The 16,940-nt window shown below is 42.0% G+C and overlaps 1 protein-coding gene and 1 long non-coding RNA gene across 5 annotated transcripts in view; both read right to left on the bottom strand.

Moving 5' to 3' along the window:
* Positions 1 to 16,940, bottom strand: part of LOC118369854 (leucine-rich melanocyte differentiation-associated protein-like) — a 522,398-nt gene that overhangs the window by 56,684 nt on the left and 448,774 nt on the right. The window contains exon 6 of the mRNA XM_052498736.1: positions 13,948 to 14,032. Coding sequence (XP_052354696.1) covers positions 13,948 to 14,032 — 85 coding nt within the window. The remainder of the gene's footprint in view (positions 1 to 13,947; positions 14,033 to 16,940) is intronic.
* LOC127916542 (uncharacterized) lies at positions 14,108 to 16,418 on the bottom strand. 4 transcript variants are annotated; one of them, XR_008095251.1, is made up of 4 exons: positions 15,012 to 16,418; positions 14,912 to 14,961; positions 14,712 to 14,861; positions 14,108 to 14,460 (listed from the first exon to the last, which is right to left on the bottom strand). It is a non-coding gene; the product is annotated as an uncharacterized LOC127916542 (long non-coding RNA). The 4 variants fall into 4 exon arrangements; XR_008095253.1 differs by having other exon boundaries at positions 14,111 to 14,460; positions 14,712 to 14,961; positions 15,062 to 15,161; positions 15,212 to 16,418; XR_008095254.1 differs by having other exon boundaries at positions 14,113 to 14,460; positions 14,712 to 14,961; positions 15,212 to 16,418.

Below are 16,940 nucleotides of genomic sequence, written 5' to 3'. Positions count from 1 at the left end.
AGTCAAGGGGTCTGAATACTTTCTGAATGCACTTTATATTCCCCATTTGAACAACAGATTTTGTTCCGTACTGGTGGAAATGGTCCTGCTGTAATCATTATGAGATTACAAGGAAATGTCTCTGAGAGCACATACTGAACCTTTAATAGGGCCTGCTAGGAGTGTTCCGTCTTCCCTCGCCACAGGGTTATGGAAAACAGTTCCATACTCAGAGAAACTTAGGACGGTTGTATCAATGATGGAGACAAATAAGACAGTTGTATAAATGATGGAGACAAATAAGACAGTTGTATCAATGATGGAGACAAATAAGACAGTTGTATAAATGAAGGAGACAAATAAGACAGTTGTATCAATGACGGAGACAAATAAGACAGTTGTATAAATGATGGAGACAAATAAGACAGTTGTATAAATGATGGAGACAAATAAGACGGTTGTATCAATGATGGAGACAAATAAGACAGTTGTATAAATGATGGAGACAAATAAGACAGTTGTATAAATGAAGGAGACAAATAAGACAGTTGTATCAATGACGGAGACAAATAAGACAGTTGTATAAATGATGGAGACAAATAAGACAGTTGTATCAATGATGGAGACAAATAAGACAGTTGTATAAATGATGGAGACAAATAAGACAGTTGTATAAATGATAGACAGAAATAAGACAGGTGTATAAATGATGGAGCCAAATAAGACAATTGTATAAATGATAGACAGAAATAAGACAGGTGTATAAATGATGGAGACAAATAAGACAATTGTATAAATGATAGACAGAAATAAGACAGGTGTATAAATGATGGAGCCAAATAAGACAATTGTATAAATGATAGACAGAAATAAGACAGGTGTATAAATGATGGAGACAAATAAGACAGTTGTATAAATGATGGAGCCAAATAAGACAGTTGTATAAATGATAGACAGAAATAAGACAGGTGTATAAATGATGGAGCCAAATAAGACAATTGTATAAATGATAGACAGAAATAAGACAGGTGTATAAATGATGGAGCCAAATAAGACAATTGTATAAATGATAGACAGAAATAAGACAGGTGTATAAATGATGGAGACAAATAACACGGTTGTATAAATGACTTTCCCACATAAGTCTAACTAACCTACACTTAGGAAAAAAGGTTACAAAGGGGCTCTGCAGTTGTCCCCATAGTTTAGCCCTTTTTGGTTCCAGTTAGAACTATTTTTGGTTCCAGGTAGAATTATTTTGGGTTCCAAAGGGTTCTACCTGGAACGGAAATTGTTTCTTCAATGGGGGCAGCAGAAGAACCCTTTTTGGATAGCACCTTTTTTTCTAGGAGAGTAGGATGAATCATGAGTGAGCTTGGTTGAACGTGCAGTTAGTGGTAAATAGACATCATGACAGCCTATTCACATTCATTCTAAGGCTCGGATTGTAACTATGTTAGTGACAGACATACATCCTTTGCATCTGAGACAAAGATGGAGTTCGGCTAAATCATAGTCTGGTGCCATAAGCTACCTATCCAACAACAACAAAATAGCAAAAACAGTGATCATTTCCCAGGGTCCCTCTTCATAATGACTCATCCTTCCTCAACAATATCAATTTATCAAGCATTACTGATCCACCCCATCCAGCTGTCTGATAATGAAGGGCGAGAGGGAGGAAGGAAGGGAGGGGAATGAGGGAGGGAGGGAGGGCGGGACAGACAGAGGGAGGGGGAGAGGGAGGGAGGGCGAGACAGAGGGAGGGACAGAGGGAGGGATGGTGAGAGGGAAGGAGTGGGAGGGACAGAGGGACGGAGAGGAGAGGGACGGAGGGGAGAGGGAGGGACGGAGGGGGGAGACAGAGGGTTCGAGGGAGGGACAGAGGGAGGAATAGTTACCAGCAGGTGTGTACACTACATGACCAAAAGTACATGGACACCTGCTTGTGGAACATCTCATTTCAAAATCATGGCCATTAATATGCAGTTTGTCCCCCTTTGCTGCTATAACAACCTACACTATTATGGGAAGGCTTTCCACTAGATGTTGGAACATTACTACCAGGACTTGCTTCCATTTAGCCAAAAGAGCAATAGTGACGTCGGGCTCTGATGTTGGGCGATTAGGCCTGCCTCGCAGTTGGTGTTCCAATTCATCCCAAAGGTGTTAGACGGGATTGAGGTCAGGGCTCTGTGCAGACCAGTCAAGAACTTTCACACCGACCTCGACAAACCATTGCGCATGGTGATCTTAGGCTTGTGTGAGGCTGCTCTGCCATGGAAGCTCAGTTCATGAAGGTCCCAAGGAACAGTTCTTGTGCTGATGTTGCTTCCAGAGGCAGTTAGGAACTCGGTATTTCTACGTGCTACGGGATTCAGCACTCTGCAATTCCCATTCTGTTAGCTTGTGTGGCCTACCACTTCGCGGCTGAGCCGTTGTTGCTTCTAGACATTTCCACTTCACAATAACAGCACTTACAGTTGACTGGGGCAGCTCTAGCAGAGCAGAAATTGAACGAACTGACTTGTTGAAAGTCACTGACCTCTTCAGTACGGCCATTCTACTGCCTATATTTCTGGAGATTGCTGTGTCAGCAACGGGTGTGGCTGAAATAGCCAAATCCACTAATTTGAAGAGGTGTCCACACAACACTTCTACATGTCCAAAACAATACTATATGTCCAACAACACTACATGTCCAAAACTATACTACATGTCCAACAACACTACATGTCCAAAACTATACTATATGTCCAACAACACTACATGTCCAAAACTATACTATATGTCCAACAACACTACATGTCCAAAACTATACTATATGTCCAACAACACTACATGTCCAAAACTATACTATATGTCCAACAACACTACATGTCCAAAACTATACTATATGTCCAACAACACTACATGTCCAAAACTATACTATATGTCCAACAACACTACATGTCCAAAACTATACTATATGTCCAACAACACTACATGTCCAAAACTATACTATATGTCCAACAACACTACATGTCCAAAACTATACTATATGTCCAACAACACTACATGTCAAAAACTATACTATATGTCCAACAACACTACATGTCCAAAACTATACTATATGTCCAACAACACTACATGTCCAAAACTATACTATATGTCCAACAACAATACATGTCCAAAACTATACTACATGTCCAACAACACTACATGTCCAAAACAATACTATATGTCCAACAACAATAAATGTCCAAAACTATACTATATGTCCAACAACACTACATGTCCAAAACTATACTATATGTCCAACAACAATACATGTCCAAAACTATACTATATGTCCAACAACACTACGTGTCCAAAACAATACTATATGTCCAACAACACTACATGTCCAAAACAATACTATATGTCCAACAACACTACATGTCCAAAACAATACTATATGTCCAACAACACTACATGTCCAACAACACTACATGTCCAAAACGATACTATATGCCCAACAACACGTGTCCAAAACTATACTATATGTCCAACAAAACTACATGTCCAAAACTACATGTCCAACAACACTACATGTCCAAAACAATACTATATGCCCAACAACACGTGTCCAAAACTATACTATATGTCCAACAACACTACATGTCCAAAACAATACTATATGTCCAACAACAATAAATGTCCAAAACTATACTATATGTCCAACAACACTACGTGTCCAAAACTATATGTCCAACAACACTACATGTCCAAAACTATACTATATGTCAAACAACAATACATGTCCAAAACAATACTATATGTCAAACAACAATACATGTCCAAAACTATACTATATGTCCAACAACACGTGTCCAAAACTATACTATATGTCCAACAACACTACATGTCCAAAACTATACTATATGTCCAACAACACTACGTGTCCAAAACTATATGTCCAACAACACTACATGTCCAAAACTATACTATATGTCAAACAACAATACATGTCCAAAACAATACTATATGTCAAACAACAATACATGTCCAAAACTATACTATATGTCCAACAACACTACATGTCCAAAACAATACTATATGCCCAACAACACGTGTCCAAAACTATACTATATGTCCAACAACACTACATGTCCAAAACAATACTATATGTCCAACAACAATAAATGTCCAAAACTATACTATATGTCCAACAACACTACGTGTCCAAAACTATATGTCCAACAACACTACATGTCCAAAACTATACTATATGTCAAACAACAATACATGTCCAAAACAATACTATATGTCAAACAACAATACATGTCCAAAACTATACTATATGTCCAACAACACTACATGTCCAAACCAATACTATATGTCCAACAACAATAAATGTCCAAAACTATACTATATGTCCAACAACACTACGTGTCCAAAACTATATGTCCAACAACACTACATGTCCAAAACTATACTATATGTCAAACAACAATACATGTCCAAAACAATACTATATGTCAAACAACAATACATGTCCAAAACTATACTATATGTCCAACAATACATGTCCAAAACAATACTATATGTCCAACAACAATAAATGTCCAAAACTATACTATATGTCCAACAACACTACGTGTCCAAAACTATATGTCCAACAACACTACATGTCCAAAACTATACTATATGTCCAACAACACTACGTGTCCAATACTATATGTCCAACAACACTACATGTCCAAAACTATACTATATGTCCAACAACACTACGTGTCCAAAACTATATGTCCAACAACACTACATGTCCAAAACTATACTATATGTCAAACAACAATACATGTCCAAAACAATACTATATGTCAAACAACAATACATGTCCAAAACTATACTATATGTCCAACAACACTACATGTCCAAAACAATACTATATGTCCAACAACAATAAATGTCCAAAACTATACTATATGTCCAACAACACTACGTGTCCAAAACTATATGTCCAACAACACTACATGTCCAAAACTATACTATATGTCAAACAACAATACATGTCCAAAACAATACTATATGTCAAACAACAATACATGTCCAAAACTATACTATATGTCCAACAACACGTGTCCAAAACTATACTATATGTCAAACAACAATACATGTCCAAAACAATACTATATGTCAAACAACAATACATGTCCAAAACTATACTATATGTCCAACAATACATGTCCAAAACAATACTATATGTCCAACAACAATAAATGTCCAAAACTATACTATATGTCCAACAACACTACGTGTCCAAAACTATATGTCCAACAACACTACATGTCCAAAACTATACTATATGTCCAACAACACTACGTGTCCAAAACTATATGTCCAACAACACTACATGTCCAAAACTATACTATATGTCAAACAACAATACATGTCCAAAACTATACTATATGCCCAACAACACGTGTCCAAAACTACATGTCCAACAACACTACATGTCCAAAACTATACTATATGTCAAACAACAATACATGTCCAAAACAATACTATATGTCCAACAACACGTGTCCAAAACTATACTATATGTCCAACAACACTACATGTCCAAAACAATACTATATGTCCAACAACAATAAATGTCCAAAACTATACTATATGTCCAACAACACTACGTGTCCAAAACTATATGTCCAACAACACTACATGTCCAAAACTATACTATATGTCCAACAACACTACGTGTCCAAAACTATATGTCCAACAACAATACATGTCCAACACAATACTATATGCCCAGCAACACATGTCCAAAACTATACTATATGTCCAACAACAATAAATGTCCAAAACTATACTATATGTCCAACAACACTACGTGTCCAAAACTATATGTCCAACAACACTACATGTCCAAAACAATACTATATGTCCAACAACACTACATGTCCAAAACTATACTATATGTCCAACAACACTACATGTCCAAAACGATACTATATGCCCAACAACACTACATGTCCAAAACAATACTATATGTCCAACAACACTACATGTCCAAAACTATACTATATGTCCAACAACACTACGTGTCCAAAACTATATGTCCAACAACACTACATGTCCAAAACAATACTATATGTCCAACAACACTATATGTCCAAAACAATACTATATGTCCAACAACAATACATGTCCAAAACTATACTACATGTCCAACAACACTACATGTCCAAAACTATACTACATGTCCAACAACACTACATGTCCAAAAATATACTATATGTCCAACAACACTACATGTCCAAAACTATACTATATGTCCAACAACACTACATGTCCAAAACTATACTACATGTCCAACAACACTACATGTCCAAAAATATACTATATGTCCAACAACACTACATGTCCAAAACTATACTATATGTCCAACAACACTACATGTCCAAAACAATACTATATGCCCAACAACACGTGTCCAAAACTATACTATATGTCCAACAACACTACATGTCCAAAACAATACTATATGTCCAACAACACTACATGTCCAAAACTATACTATATGTCCAACAACACTACATGTCCAAAACTATACTATATGTCCAACAACACTACATGTCCAAAACAATACTATATGTCCAACAACACTACATGTCCAAAACTATACTATATGTCCAACAACACTACATGTCCAAAACTATACTATATGTCCAACAACACTACATGTCCAAAACTATACTATATGTCCAACAACAATACATGTCCAAAACTATACTACATGTCCAACAACACTACATGTCCAAAACTATACTACATGTCCAACAACACTACATGTCCAAAAATATACTATATGTCCAACAACACTACATGTCCAAAACTATACTATATGTCCAACAACACTACATGTCCAAAACAATACTATATGCCCAACAACACGTGTCCAAAACTATACTATATGTCCAACAACACTACATGTCCAAAACAATACTATATGTCCAACAACACTACATGTCCAAAACTATACTATATGTCCAACAACACTACATGTCCAAAACTATACTATATGTCCAACAACACTACATGTCCAAAACAATACTATATGTCCAACAACACTACATGTCCAAAACTATACTATATGTCCAACAACACTACATGTCCAAAACTATACTATATGTCCAACAACACTACATGTCCAAAACAATACTATATGTCCAACAACACTACATGTCCAAAACTATACTATATGTCCAACAACACGACATGTCCAAAACTATACTATATGTCCAACAACACTACATGTCCAAAAGTATCTCTGATCACCCACCTAAAATACAGTACTGATCATCCACCTAAAATACAATACTGATTACCCATTTACAATACAGTACTGATCAGTCACTTAAAATACAGTACTGTTCACCCACCTAAAATACAGTACTGATTACCCATCTAAAATACAATACTGATTACCCATTTACAATACAGTACTGATCACCCACTTAAAATACATTACTGATTACCCACCTAAATGACAGTACTGATTACCCACCTAAAATACAGTACTGATTACCCATCTAAATGACAGTACTGATCACCCACTTAAAATACAGTACTGTTCACCCACTTAAAATACATTACTGATTACCCACCTAAAATACAGTACTGTTCACCCACCTAAAATACAGTATTGATTACCCATCTAAAATACAATACTGATCACCCACTTACAATACAGTACTGTTCACCCACTTAAAATACATTACTGATTACCCACCTAAACGACAGTACTGATTACCCACCTAAATGACAGTACTGATTACCCATCTATATGACAGTACTGATTACCCATCTAAATTAAAGTACTGATTACCCACCTCTCTCTCTCTCTCTCTCTCTCTCTCTCTCTCTCTCTCTCTCTCTGTCCCTTATATCTACACTCCTCTCGCCTCCATCACTTCCTTTCCATCCCCTTACCTCACTCTATCCCACCCACCTTTCTGTCTTCCTCTCCCCCTTCCACTTCTCACCCACAGCTCTGTCATCTAGCCACTCCCCTGTCTCTCCAGCGGGGCCTGACAGCCCATTCCTCATCATTTCCCTGTTTTGGCAAAACCCAACTCTCCCCCTAATGGTTCTGCTGCTCTGAACGCTTCCAGATGTTTGTTTATTTGTTGTGCCTCGACTGTAAAACAGTTTACTCTTAGTTTGGATGCTTTCCCAGGGATGGGATGTGTATGTGTGGGTGTGTGCGTGTGTTTGCGAGCGTGCACACATGTGTGTTTATTGAGCGCTGTAGAGCCACAAATCGCCCCCATGTGTAAAAAAGCGAACTGCGAGGCAAACGTGAGAAGTCCCATGGGTGTCATTAGTGTGTGTGTGTGTGTGTGTGTGTGTGTGTGTGTGTGTGTGTGTGTGTGTGTGTGTGTGTGTGTGTGTGTGTGTGTGTGTCTGCGTATGTTAGAGGGTTTGAAGGCTTTGAAGGCTTGCTTTCCTCCAGGGTTTTAATAGCAGTTGTGCACCATATAAAATACATACATACTAAGCATCTGGAAGCAGTCCCAGAATGAGAGCATTAAGCTAGGCCTCATGGCATTTCTCTTTGTTTATTCTCTGTCTACTTAGCCGTTCATACACTGGGATCCCTTTCATTTAGGCCTGTCACTGTTGAAGAATGGACCACATCAAACAGTCTGGTCCATTAAAGAGACGTGGCTGATGCCCAAGACATATATAAATATGTAGAGAATCGGAACTTTTAACGGGACGAAAAAGGGTTTATTTCAACTATAGAGTCCTGTACATAAATAGTTGTTGTTGTTGTCGTACATATTTTACGCCTACAGATAACGACATCTAATAAACTGGGGATCCATCTCTGAGAACATTCTATTGTCAGATGACATGTTGTTTTTAAACTATTAAGCACGTCTGATTATAATTCTATATTACCTATAGTAAGTCATTATGAAGTAATGCTCCATTTAAACTCTTTAGGTATTTATTATTACATACTTCATAATAATTATTTGTCTATTAGGTATGTTGTGAGGACAAAATTCAGTCCGAGACTTCTCATTGGGAGATCAAATCCACAATGTTATGTACTCTGCTGGTGAGACACATTTTGACACAGTGCTCTGCTCCAAACATGAGGTGTCATCGAGAAGAGTTGCTTTAAATCTGGGACTGCCAGCCTGTCAGAGAGCTTAAACCAGAGCTGGGGTCCATCTGTAGCACAGTTGGTAGAGCATGGCGCTTGTAACGCCAGGGTAGTGGGTTCGATTCCCGGGACCACCCATACGTAGAATGTATGCACACATGACTGTAAGTCGCTTTGGATAAAAGCGTCTGCTAAATGGCTAAATGGCAAATAGCTGACAGTAGAGGAGGTCCCTAAGACCTCTACTCGGGGCTCTGCTCCTCAGGACTCTCTCCTAAACTGGTCACTCTACTCCATCCTTGTGTCATCCTGGCCTGCTCCAAGACACCACAGTCTCCCTCTCTCTTACTCCCTCTCCTAGCCTCTTGTTTTTAGTCAGTAGCGTGCTTCCTCTCTCCTCCCCCTTCCTCTATTGTCTCCCAAGTTCACTCTTTCTATTCTCTCTCTCTCTCTGTGTTTCTCTCTCTGTGTCTCTCTCGCTGTGTCTCTCTGTGTCTCTCTCTCTGTGTCTCTCTCTCTGTGTCTCTCTCGCTGTGTCTCTCTCTCTGTGTCCCTGCTCTCCACCTGGGCACTGACCTGCAACCGCTGGCTCCTCACTGGAGCTCTAGACTGCAGTAATTAATAGTGGCAGCTGGGCTCTGGGGCCCCTATAACATCAGTAGAGAGAGAGAGAGATATAAAGAGAGAGAGAGAGAGAGAGAGAGAGAGAGAGAGTGTGAGTGAGTGAGTGAGTGAGTGAGTGAGTGAGTGTGTGTGTGGGTGTGTGTGGGGAGAGCATCTCTGTAGCGACATGGGGCTGTCAGACCTGCTAGCTACATCCCACCGACCAGGGCCATGTAGGTGCTAACACAGACACACATCCCTGGACCACAATTCATTGTCGTGCTGTAAGGAGTGAGGCGGAGTGAGGTGGACTGAGGCGGGGGACCTATAGAGGAGATGAGGGTTAAAGATGAGAGTTGTGTTATCGGAGGCTGCAGAGCGTCATAGACATAACAAATGGTGACTTTCGACCCACTACGGCCCAGACCTAGGAGGGAGGGAGAAATATCTCACATGTCAGATCCTCTCACCTTTTAATGGATTGTTCCCTGTCCTGCCTGACGTTCACAAAGCATAGTTTCTCCCTGGCTGTGTCCCAAATGGCACCCTAGTCCCTATGGGTTTCCTGGTCAACAGTAGTGCACTATAAAAGGAATAGGGGGCCATTTGGGACTCTCTCTGTCCCTCTCCCTACATCACAAGGAAATCTGCTGGTCAGTCACTGTGTAATGGATCTGTCCTTGGCACTGGGTGGGAGGAGGAGTGTGTGTGTGTATGAGTGAGTAAGTGTGTCTGTGCGCATGTGCGTGTGCATGTGTTTCTATATATGTGTGTGTGTGTGTGTGTGTGTGTGTGTGTGTGTGTGTGTGTGTGTGTGTGTGTGTGTGTGTGTGTGTGTGTGTGTGTGTGTGTGTGTGTGTGTGTGTGTGTGGTGCTCACTGTTGACCTCTTGAGCTGGCCCTCTATGGAGTTGGGCGCATCACAGCGGTAGTGTTTAGAATGGCAGAGATAAAGAGCATGCTTAAAGCTACTACCCTGCTGTGAGGTCTGGTACCATGGCCTCAGGGTTGCTCACACAACATCTCTACAGACACGAACAACCCTGGCCACTGCAGCCTCACATTGAAGGATCTTCATTTCACCAGTATCTCACAGCAGGAAAATAATCCTGCAGCAACAGGAAATGTGAATCATTATGTGGATTATAATAAAATGGTCATTTTTCTAGGGTTTGAATTTTTTTTTAGGGAAAATCTATTTAAATCTTGAATACACTACAAGTTTTCAGGGTGATCAAGTGAAGATCCTACACCTGTAGCTAACACAGTGGTGGTGAACAGATAGCAGCACCAGCACATTTAAAATAGAATGGAATATAGTTTCTGCGTCTGTTCCTATGCACTGGTCTGTTTATTATGATCATTTACTGTAAGAAAGATGCATAAAAAATGTATGCTTCTGATATTAACGCTATTGTATAGCAAATGCTTCCCATCAATATAATAAAAAAGATATTTTCTGCTAAAACAGGGGCATCTTTAGAAATGCAGTACATGTTAATCCCTTCCACACATTAGATTGGAATAAGACATAATCAATGACTAGCATCAACAGATCAAGGAGGGTTGACATACACACTCCTACACATATATCAAATCAATAGTTTCAACCTAGATTATACACTTCAGCATTCATCAACAACTCAAAGAGATGACAAAAGACAGACTATGATCTAATAGAAATCTAAAGTCCACTATTCTCTCACTCCGGTTAATCAATAAGAAGAAAAACATGCATATTCGTTTTCATTATCAAAGGGCTTTCCCTTTAATGAACATCATTAAGATGAAGTCTATTAATATACACTGTACTGAAGTTGTTCATTCTCTATCTCATTCTATGATCAGTGTCTGGAGTAGAGAGGTCATCACATAGGGAGGAGAGATATCTCTGGAGTAGAGAGAGGTCATCACATAGGGAGGAGAGATCTCTCTGGAGTAGAGAGAGGTCATCACATAGGGAGGAGAGATCTCTATGGAGTAGAGAGGGTCAACACATAGGGAGGAGAGATCTCTCTGGAGTAGAGAGAGGTCATCACATAGGGAGGAGAGATCTCTCTGGACTAGAGAGAGGTCATCACATAGGGAGGAGAGATCTCTCTGGAGTAGAGAGAGGTCATCACATAGGGAGGAGAGATCTCTCTGGAGTAGAGAGAGGTCATCACATAGGGAGGAGAGTAATATCTGGAGTAGAGAGAGGTCATCACATAGGGAGGAGAGATCTCTCTGGAGTAGAGAGAGATCATCACATAGGGAGGACAGATCTCTCTGGAGTAGAGAGAGATAATCACATAGGGAGGAGAGATCTCTCTGGAGTAGAGAGAGGTCATCACATAGGGAGGAGAGATCTCTCTGGAGTAGAGAGAGATCATCACATAGGGAGGACAGATCTCTCTGGAGTAGAGAGAGATCATCACATAGGGAGGAGAGATCTCTGGAGTAGAGAGAGGTCATCACATAGGGAGGAGAGATCTCTCTGGAGTAGAGAGAGGTCATCACATAGGGAGGAGAGTAATATCTGGAGTAGAGAGAGGTCATCACATAGGGAGGAGAGATCTCTCTGGAGTAGAGAGAGGTCATCACATAGGGAGGAGAGATCTCTCTGGAGTAGAGAGAGTCATCACATAGGGAGGAGAGATCTCTCTGGAGTAGAGAGGGGCCATCACATAGGGAGGACAGATCTCTCTGGAGTAGAGAGAGATAATCACATAGGGAGGAGAGATCTCTCTGGAGTAGAGGGAGATCATCACATAGGGAGGAGAGATCTCTCTGGAGTAGAGAGGGGTCATCACATAGGAGAGGAGAGATCTCTCTGGAGTAGAGAGAGGTCATCACATAGGGAGGAGAGATCTCTCTGGAGTAGAGAGAGTCATCACATAGGGAGGAGAGATCTCTCTGGAGTAGAGAGAGGTCATCACATAGGGAGGAGAGATCTCTCTGGAGTAGAGAGAGATCATCACATAGGGAGGAGAGATCTCTCTGGAGTAGAGAGAGGTCATCACATAGGGAGGAGAGATCTCTCTGGAGTAGAGAGAGATAATCACATAGGGAGGAGAGATCTCTCTGGAGTAGAGAGAGGTCATCACATAGGGAGGAGAGATCTCTCTGGAGTAGAGAGAGTCATCACATAGGGAGGAGAGATCTCTCTGGAGTAGAGAGAGGTCATCACATAGGGAGGAGAGATCTCTCTGGAGTAGAGAGAGGTCATCACATAGGGAGGAGAGATCTCTCTGGAGTAGAGAGAGGTCATCACATAGGGAGGAGAGATCTCTCTGGAGTAGAGAGGGGTCATCACATAGGGAGGAGAGATCTCTCTGGAGTAGAGAGAGGTCATCACATAGGGAGGAGAGATCTCTCTGGAGTAGAGAGAGTCATCACATAGGGAGGAGAGATCTCTCTGGAGTAGAGAGGGGTCATCACATAGGGAGGAGAGATCTCTCTGGAGTAGAGAGAGGTCATCACATAGGGAGGAGAGATCTCTCTGGAGTAGAGAGAGGTCATCACATAGGGAGGAGAGATCTCTCTGGAGTAGAGAGAGGTCATCACATAGGGAGGAGAGATCTCTCTGGAGTAGAGAGGGTCATCACATAGGGAGGAGAGATCTCTCTGGAGTAGAGAGAGGTCATCACATAGGGAGGAGAGATCTCTCTGGAGTAGAGAGAGGTCATCACATAGGGAGGAGAGATCTCTCTGGAGTAGAGAGAGTCATCACATAGGGAGGAGAGATCTCTCTGGAGTAGAGAGAGGTCATCACATAGGGAGGAGAGATCTCTCTGGAGTAGAGAGAGGTCATCACATAGGGAGGAGAGATCTCTCTGGAGTAGAGAGAGTCATCACATAGGGAGGAGAGATCTCTCTGGAGTAGAGAGGGGCCATCACATAGGGAGGACAGATCTCTCTGGAGTAGAGAGAGATAATCACATAGGGAGGAGAGATCTCTCTGGAGTAGAGGGAGATCATCACATAGGGAGGAGAGATCTCTCTGGAGTAGAGAGGGGTCATCACATAGGGAGGAGAGATCTCTCTGGAGTAGAGAGGGGCCATCACATAGGGAGGACAGATCTCTCTGGAGTAGAGAGAGATAATCACATAGGGAGGAGAGATCTCTCTGGAGTAGAGGGAGATCATCACATAGGGAGGAGAGATCTCTCTGGAGTAGAGAGGGGTCATCACATAGGGAGGACAGAACATCTCTACCATGTTTTTTTAAAACATTTTCTTTACCTTTGTGGTTCTTGCCGTCTCTAGAGCCTCTGGGTAGAGGGGTGTAGAGCGTGGAGGAACTCTCAGACTTAGGGTCACCTGGGGCCTGAGGAAAGGAAACACACAGTCACGCTTTACTATTTAGATTGTTAATTTTTATTGTTTATTTCAATTTGTATATTATCTACCTCACTTGCTTTGGCAATGTTAACACATGTTTCCCATGCCAATAAAGCCCCTTGAATTGAATTGAATTGAGAGAGGGGGGGGGGGAATAGATACAGAGATATAAATATATATAAGGAGAGAGGTAGAGGGGTTTCGTTGCTGTGCCTTATTATCCAAGTGCCATGTATTATATTAATGAGGACAGGAAATGTTGAAGCTCCATTCCTGTGTCATGGTGAGGGAAGCCGGACGCCGGGCCAGATCACCTTTCATTCCTGTGTCATGGTGAGGGAAGACGGACGCCGGGCCAGATCACCTTTCATTCCTGTGTCATGGTGAGAGAAGCAGGACGCCGGGCCAGATCACCTTTCATTCCATGGTGAGGGAAGCCATGACGTGAGGAAGCAGGACGGACGCGGGCCAGATCACCTTTCATTCCTGTGTCATGGTGAGAGAAGCAGGACGCCGGGCCAGATCACCTTTCATTCCTGTGTCATGGTGAGAGAAGATCAAGACGCCGGGCCAGATCACCTTTCATTCCTGTGTCATGGTGAGGAAGCAGGGCCAGATCACCTTTCATTCCTGTGTCATGGTGAGAGAAGCAGGACGCAGATCACCTTTCATTCCTGTGTCATGGTGAGAGAAGCAGGACGCCGGGCCAGATCACCTTTCATTCCTGTGTCATGGTGAGAGAAGCAGGACGCCGGGCCAGATCACCTTTCATTCCTGTGTCATGGTGAGAGAAGCAGGACGCCGGGCCAGATCACCTTTCATTCCTGTGTCATGGTGAGGGAAGACGGACGCCGGGCCAGATCACCTTTCATTCCTGTGTCATGGTGAGAGAAGCAGGACGCCGGGCCAGATCACCTTTCATTCCTGTGTCATGGTGAGGGAAGCAGGACGCCGGGCCAGATCACCTTTCATTCCTGTGTCATGGTGAGGGAAGACGGACGCCGGGCCAGATCACCTTTCATTCCTGTGTCATGGTGAGAGAAGCAGGACGCCGGGCCAGATCACCTTTCATTCCTGTGTCATGGTGAGAGAAGCAGGACGCCGGGCCAGATCACCTTTCATTCCTGTGTCATGGTGAGGGAAGCCGGACGCCGGGCCAGATCACCTTTCATTCCTGTGTCATGGTGAGAGAAGCAGGACGCCGGGCCAGATCACCTTTCATTCCTGTGTCATGGTGAGGGAAGCAGGACGCCGGGCCAGATCACCTTTCATTCCTGTGTCATGGTGAGGGAAGCAGGACGCCGGGCCAGATCACCTTTCATTCCTGTGTTATGTTGAGGGAAGCAGTACGCCTGGCCAGATCACCTTTCATTCCTGTGTCATGGTGAGGGAAGCAGGACGCCGGGCCAGATCACCTTTCATTCCTGTGTCATGGTGAGGGAAGCAGGACGCCGGGCAAGATCATCTTTCATTCCTGTGTTATGTTGAGGGAAGCAGTACGCCAGGCCAGATCACTTTGATGTTCTGTCCCCCTCCTCTCCCCTTCCGGCCTTTTAAAGGCCGGAGGGTGGTCTATGGCATCGAAGGCCTCATGACTACTGAGCCATGACCTGCTGTAGGGGTCAAACCAAGGGCACACCACTCACTATGACACACAGGCCCTCTAACCCAAGCCCTAACTAACACACTTCTACTACTATCTGACCACACACCAACAGATAGGCATGACAGCACCACTCTGTCTCTCCAAACATCTCTGCTACTGACTTTCATGTTTCAGAGTTAAATCCACTGTTTTCTGAGCTCTCAGCTCTTCTAAACAGGGTGTGTTTTTTGTAAGTGTGTCGGAATATTCAAAGTGTGTTTTCTAAACAGGTCACAAGTATTGTTGTTGTTATTCTTCTTCTTCTTGTGCACCTTCAAGGACCCAAACATCCTGTTTAATTAGTCTTGTGTTCCCTGGACTTCTAGCTGTTTCAACAGGCAGTTCATCATGATGCAGTCCTATCTGATGCCTTAGCAGAAATACTCTCCTTTCCTCTCCTGCTGGGGGGAATTCACCAGGCTTTTAATCACTAAAGTGACAAATACATATTAGAGATGATTTGGTGCTGATATTCATTCCTCTGGTGTAGCTGATTCTCTAGTCTACAGCCGACACGCACAACCTTGAGGAACGAGACCACTGGACAATGCTAAATGAAAACACATTCTTCATTGGCGAGGAGAATGGTGTAAATGGAAAATGATCCCATAATGTGCTTTCAGATAGGATCTCAGAAGGTCATTCCAGTACAGGCCTGGGCTGGTCAACACATGCTTTATATTACTAGAAGAAAAAGAAGAGTGGGAAAAATGACAGGATGTAATGACTTACTGGTAGGTTAGCGAATTAGAATGTAAACATCACAAATGATCCCGTCGACATAATACTTTATATTTCTCTTCTGGGGTCAGTAGTTAGAGTGTTATAGTGATTGAAGTTAGTATTTTTTTTTTTACAGTGCTATATCTTACAACCAGTGATGTTGTGGTAAAATAATTGTAGAGTAAACACTGATCACTGTCAGTGGTGAGAAAATTAAGTCACCCACCAATGGGTTTTTCCATGATATATAGGTAACAGAGGAGGTTGGTGGCACCTTAATTGGGGAGTACAGGTTCGTGGTAATGACTGGAGTGGAATTGGTAGAATGGTATCAAATACATGAAACATATGGTTTGCAGGTGCTTGATGCCATTCCATTTATCCACTACCACACCACAGCTTTAAGGTAGTATTCTACTGTACCACACCACAGCTTTAAGGTAGTATTCTACTGTACCACACCACAGCTTTAAGGTAGTATTCTACTGTACCACACCACAGCTTTAAGGTAGTATTCTACTGTACC

Source organism: Oncorhynchus keta, chromosome 36 (genome assembly GCF_023373465.1).
Source record: "Oncorhynchus keta strain PuntledgeMale-10-30-2019 chromosome 36, Oket_V2, whole genome shotgun sequence".
Taxonomy (NCBI): Eukaryota; Metazoa; Chordata; class Actinopteri; order Salmoniformes; family Salmonidae; genus Oncorhynchus; species Oncorhynchus keta.
Note: the sequence above shows the minus strand (reverse complement) of the source record. Positions and strands in the feature narration are given on the sequence as shown.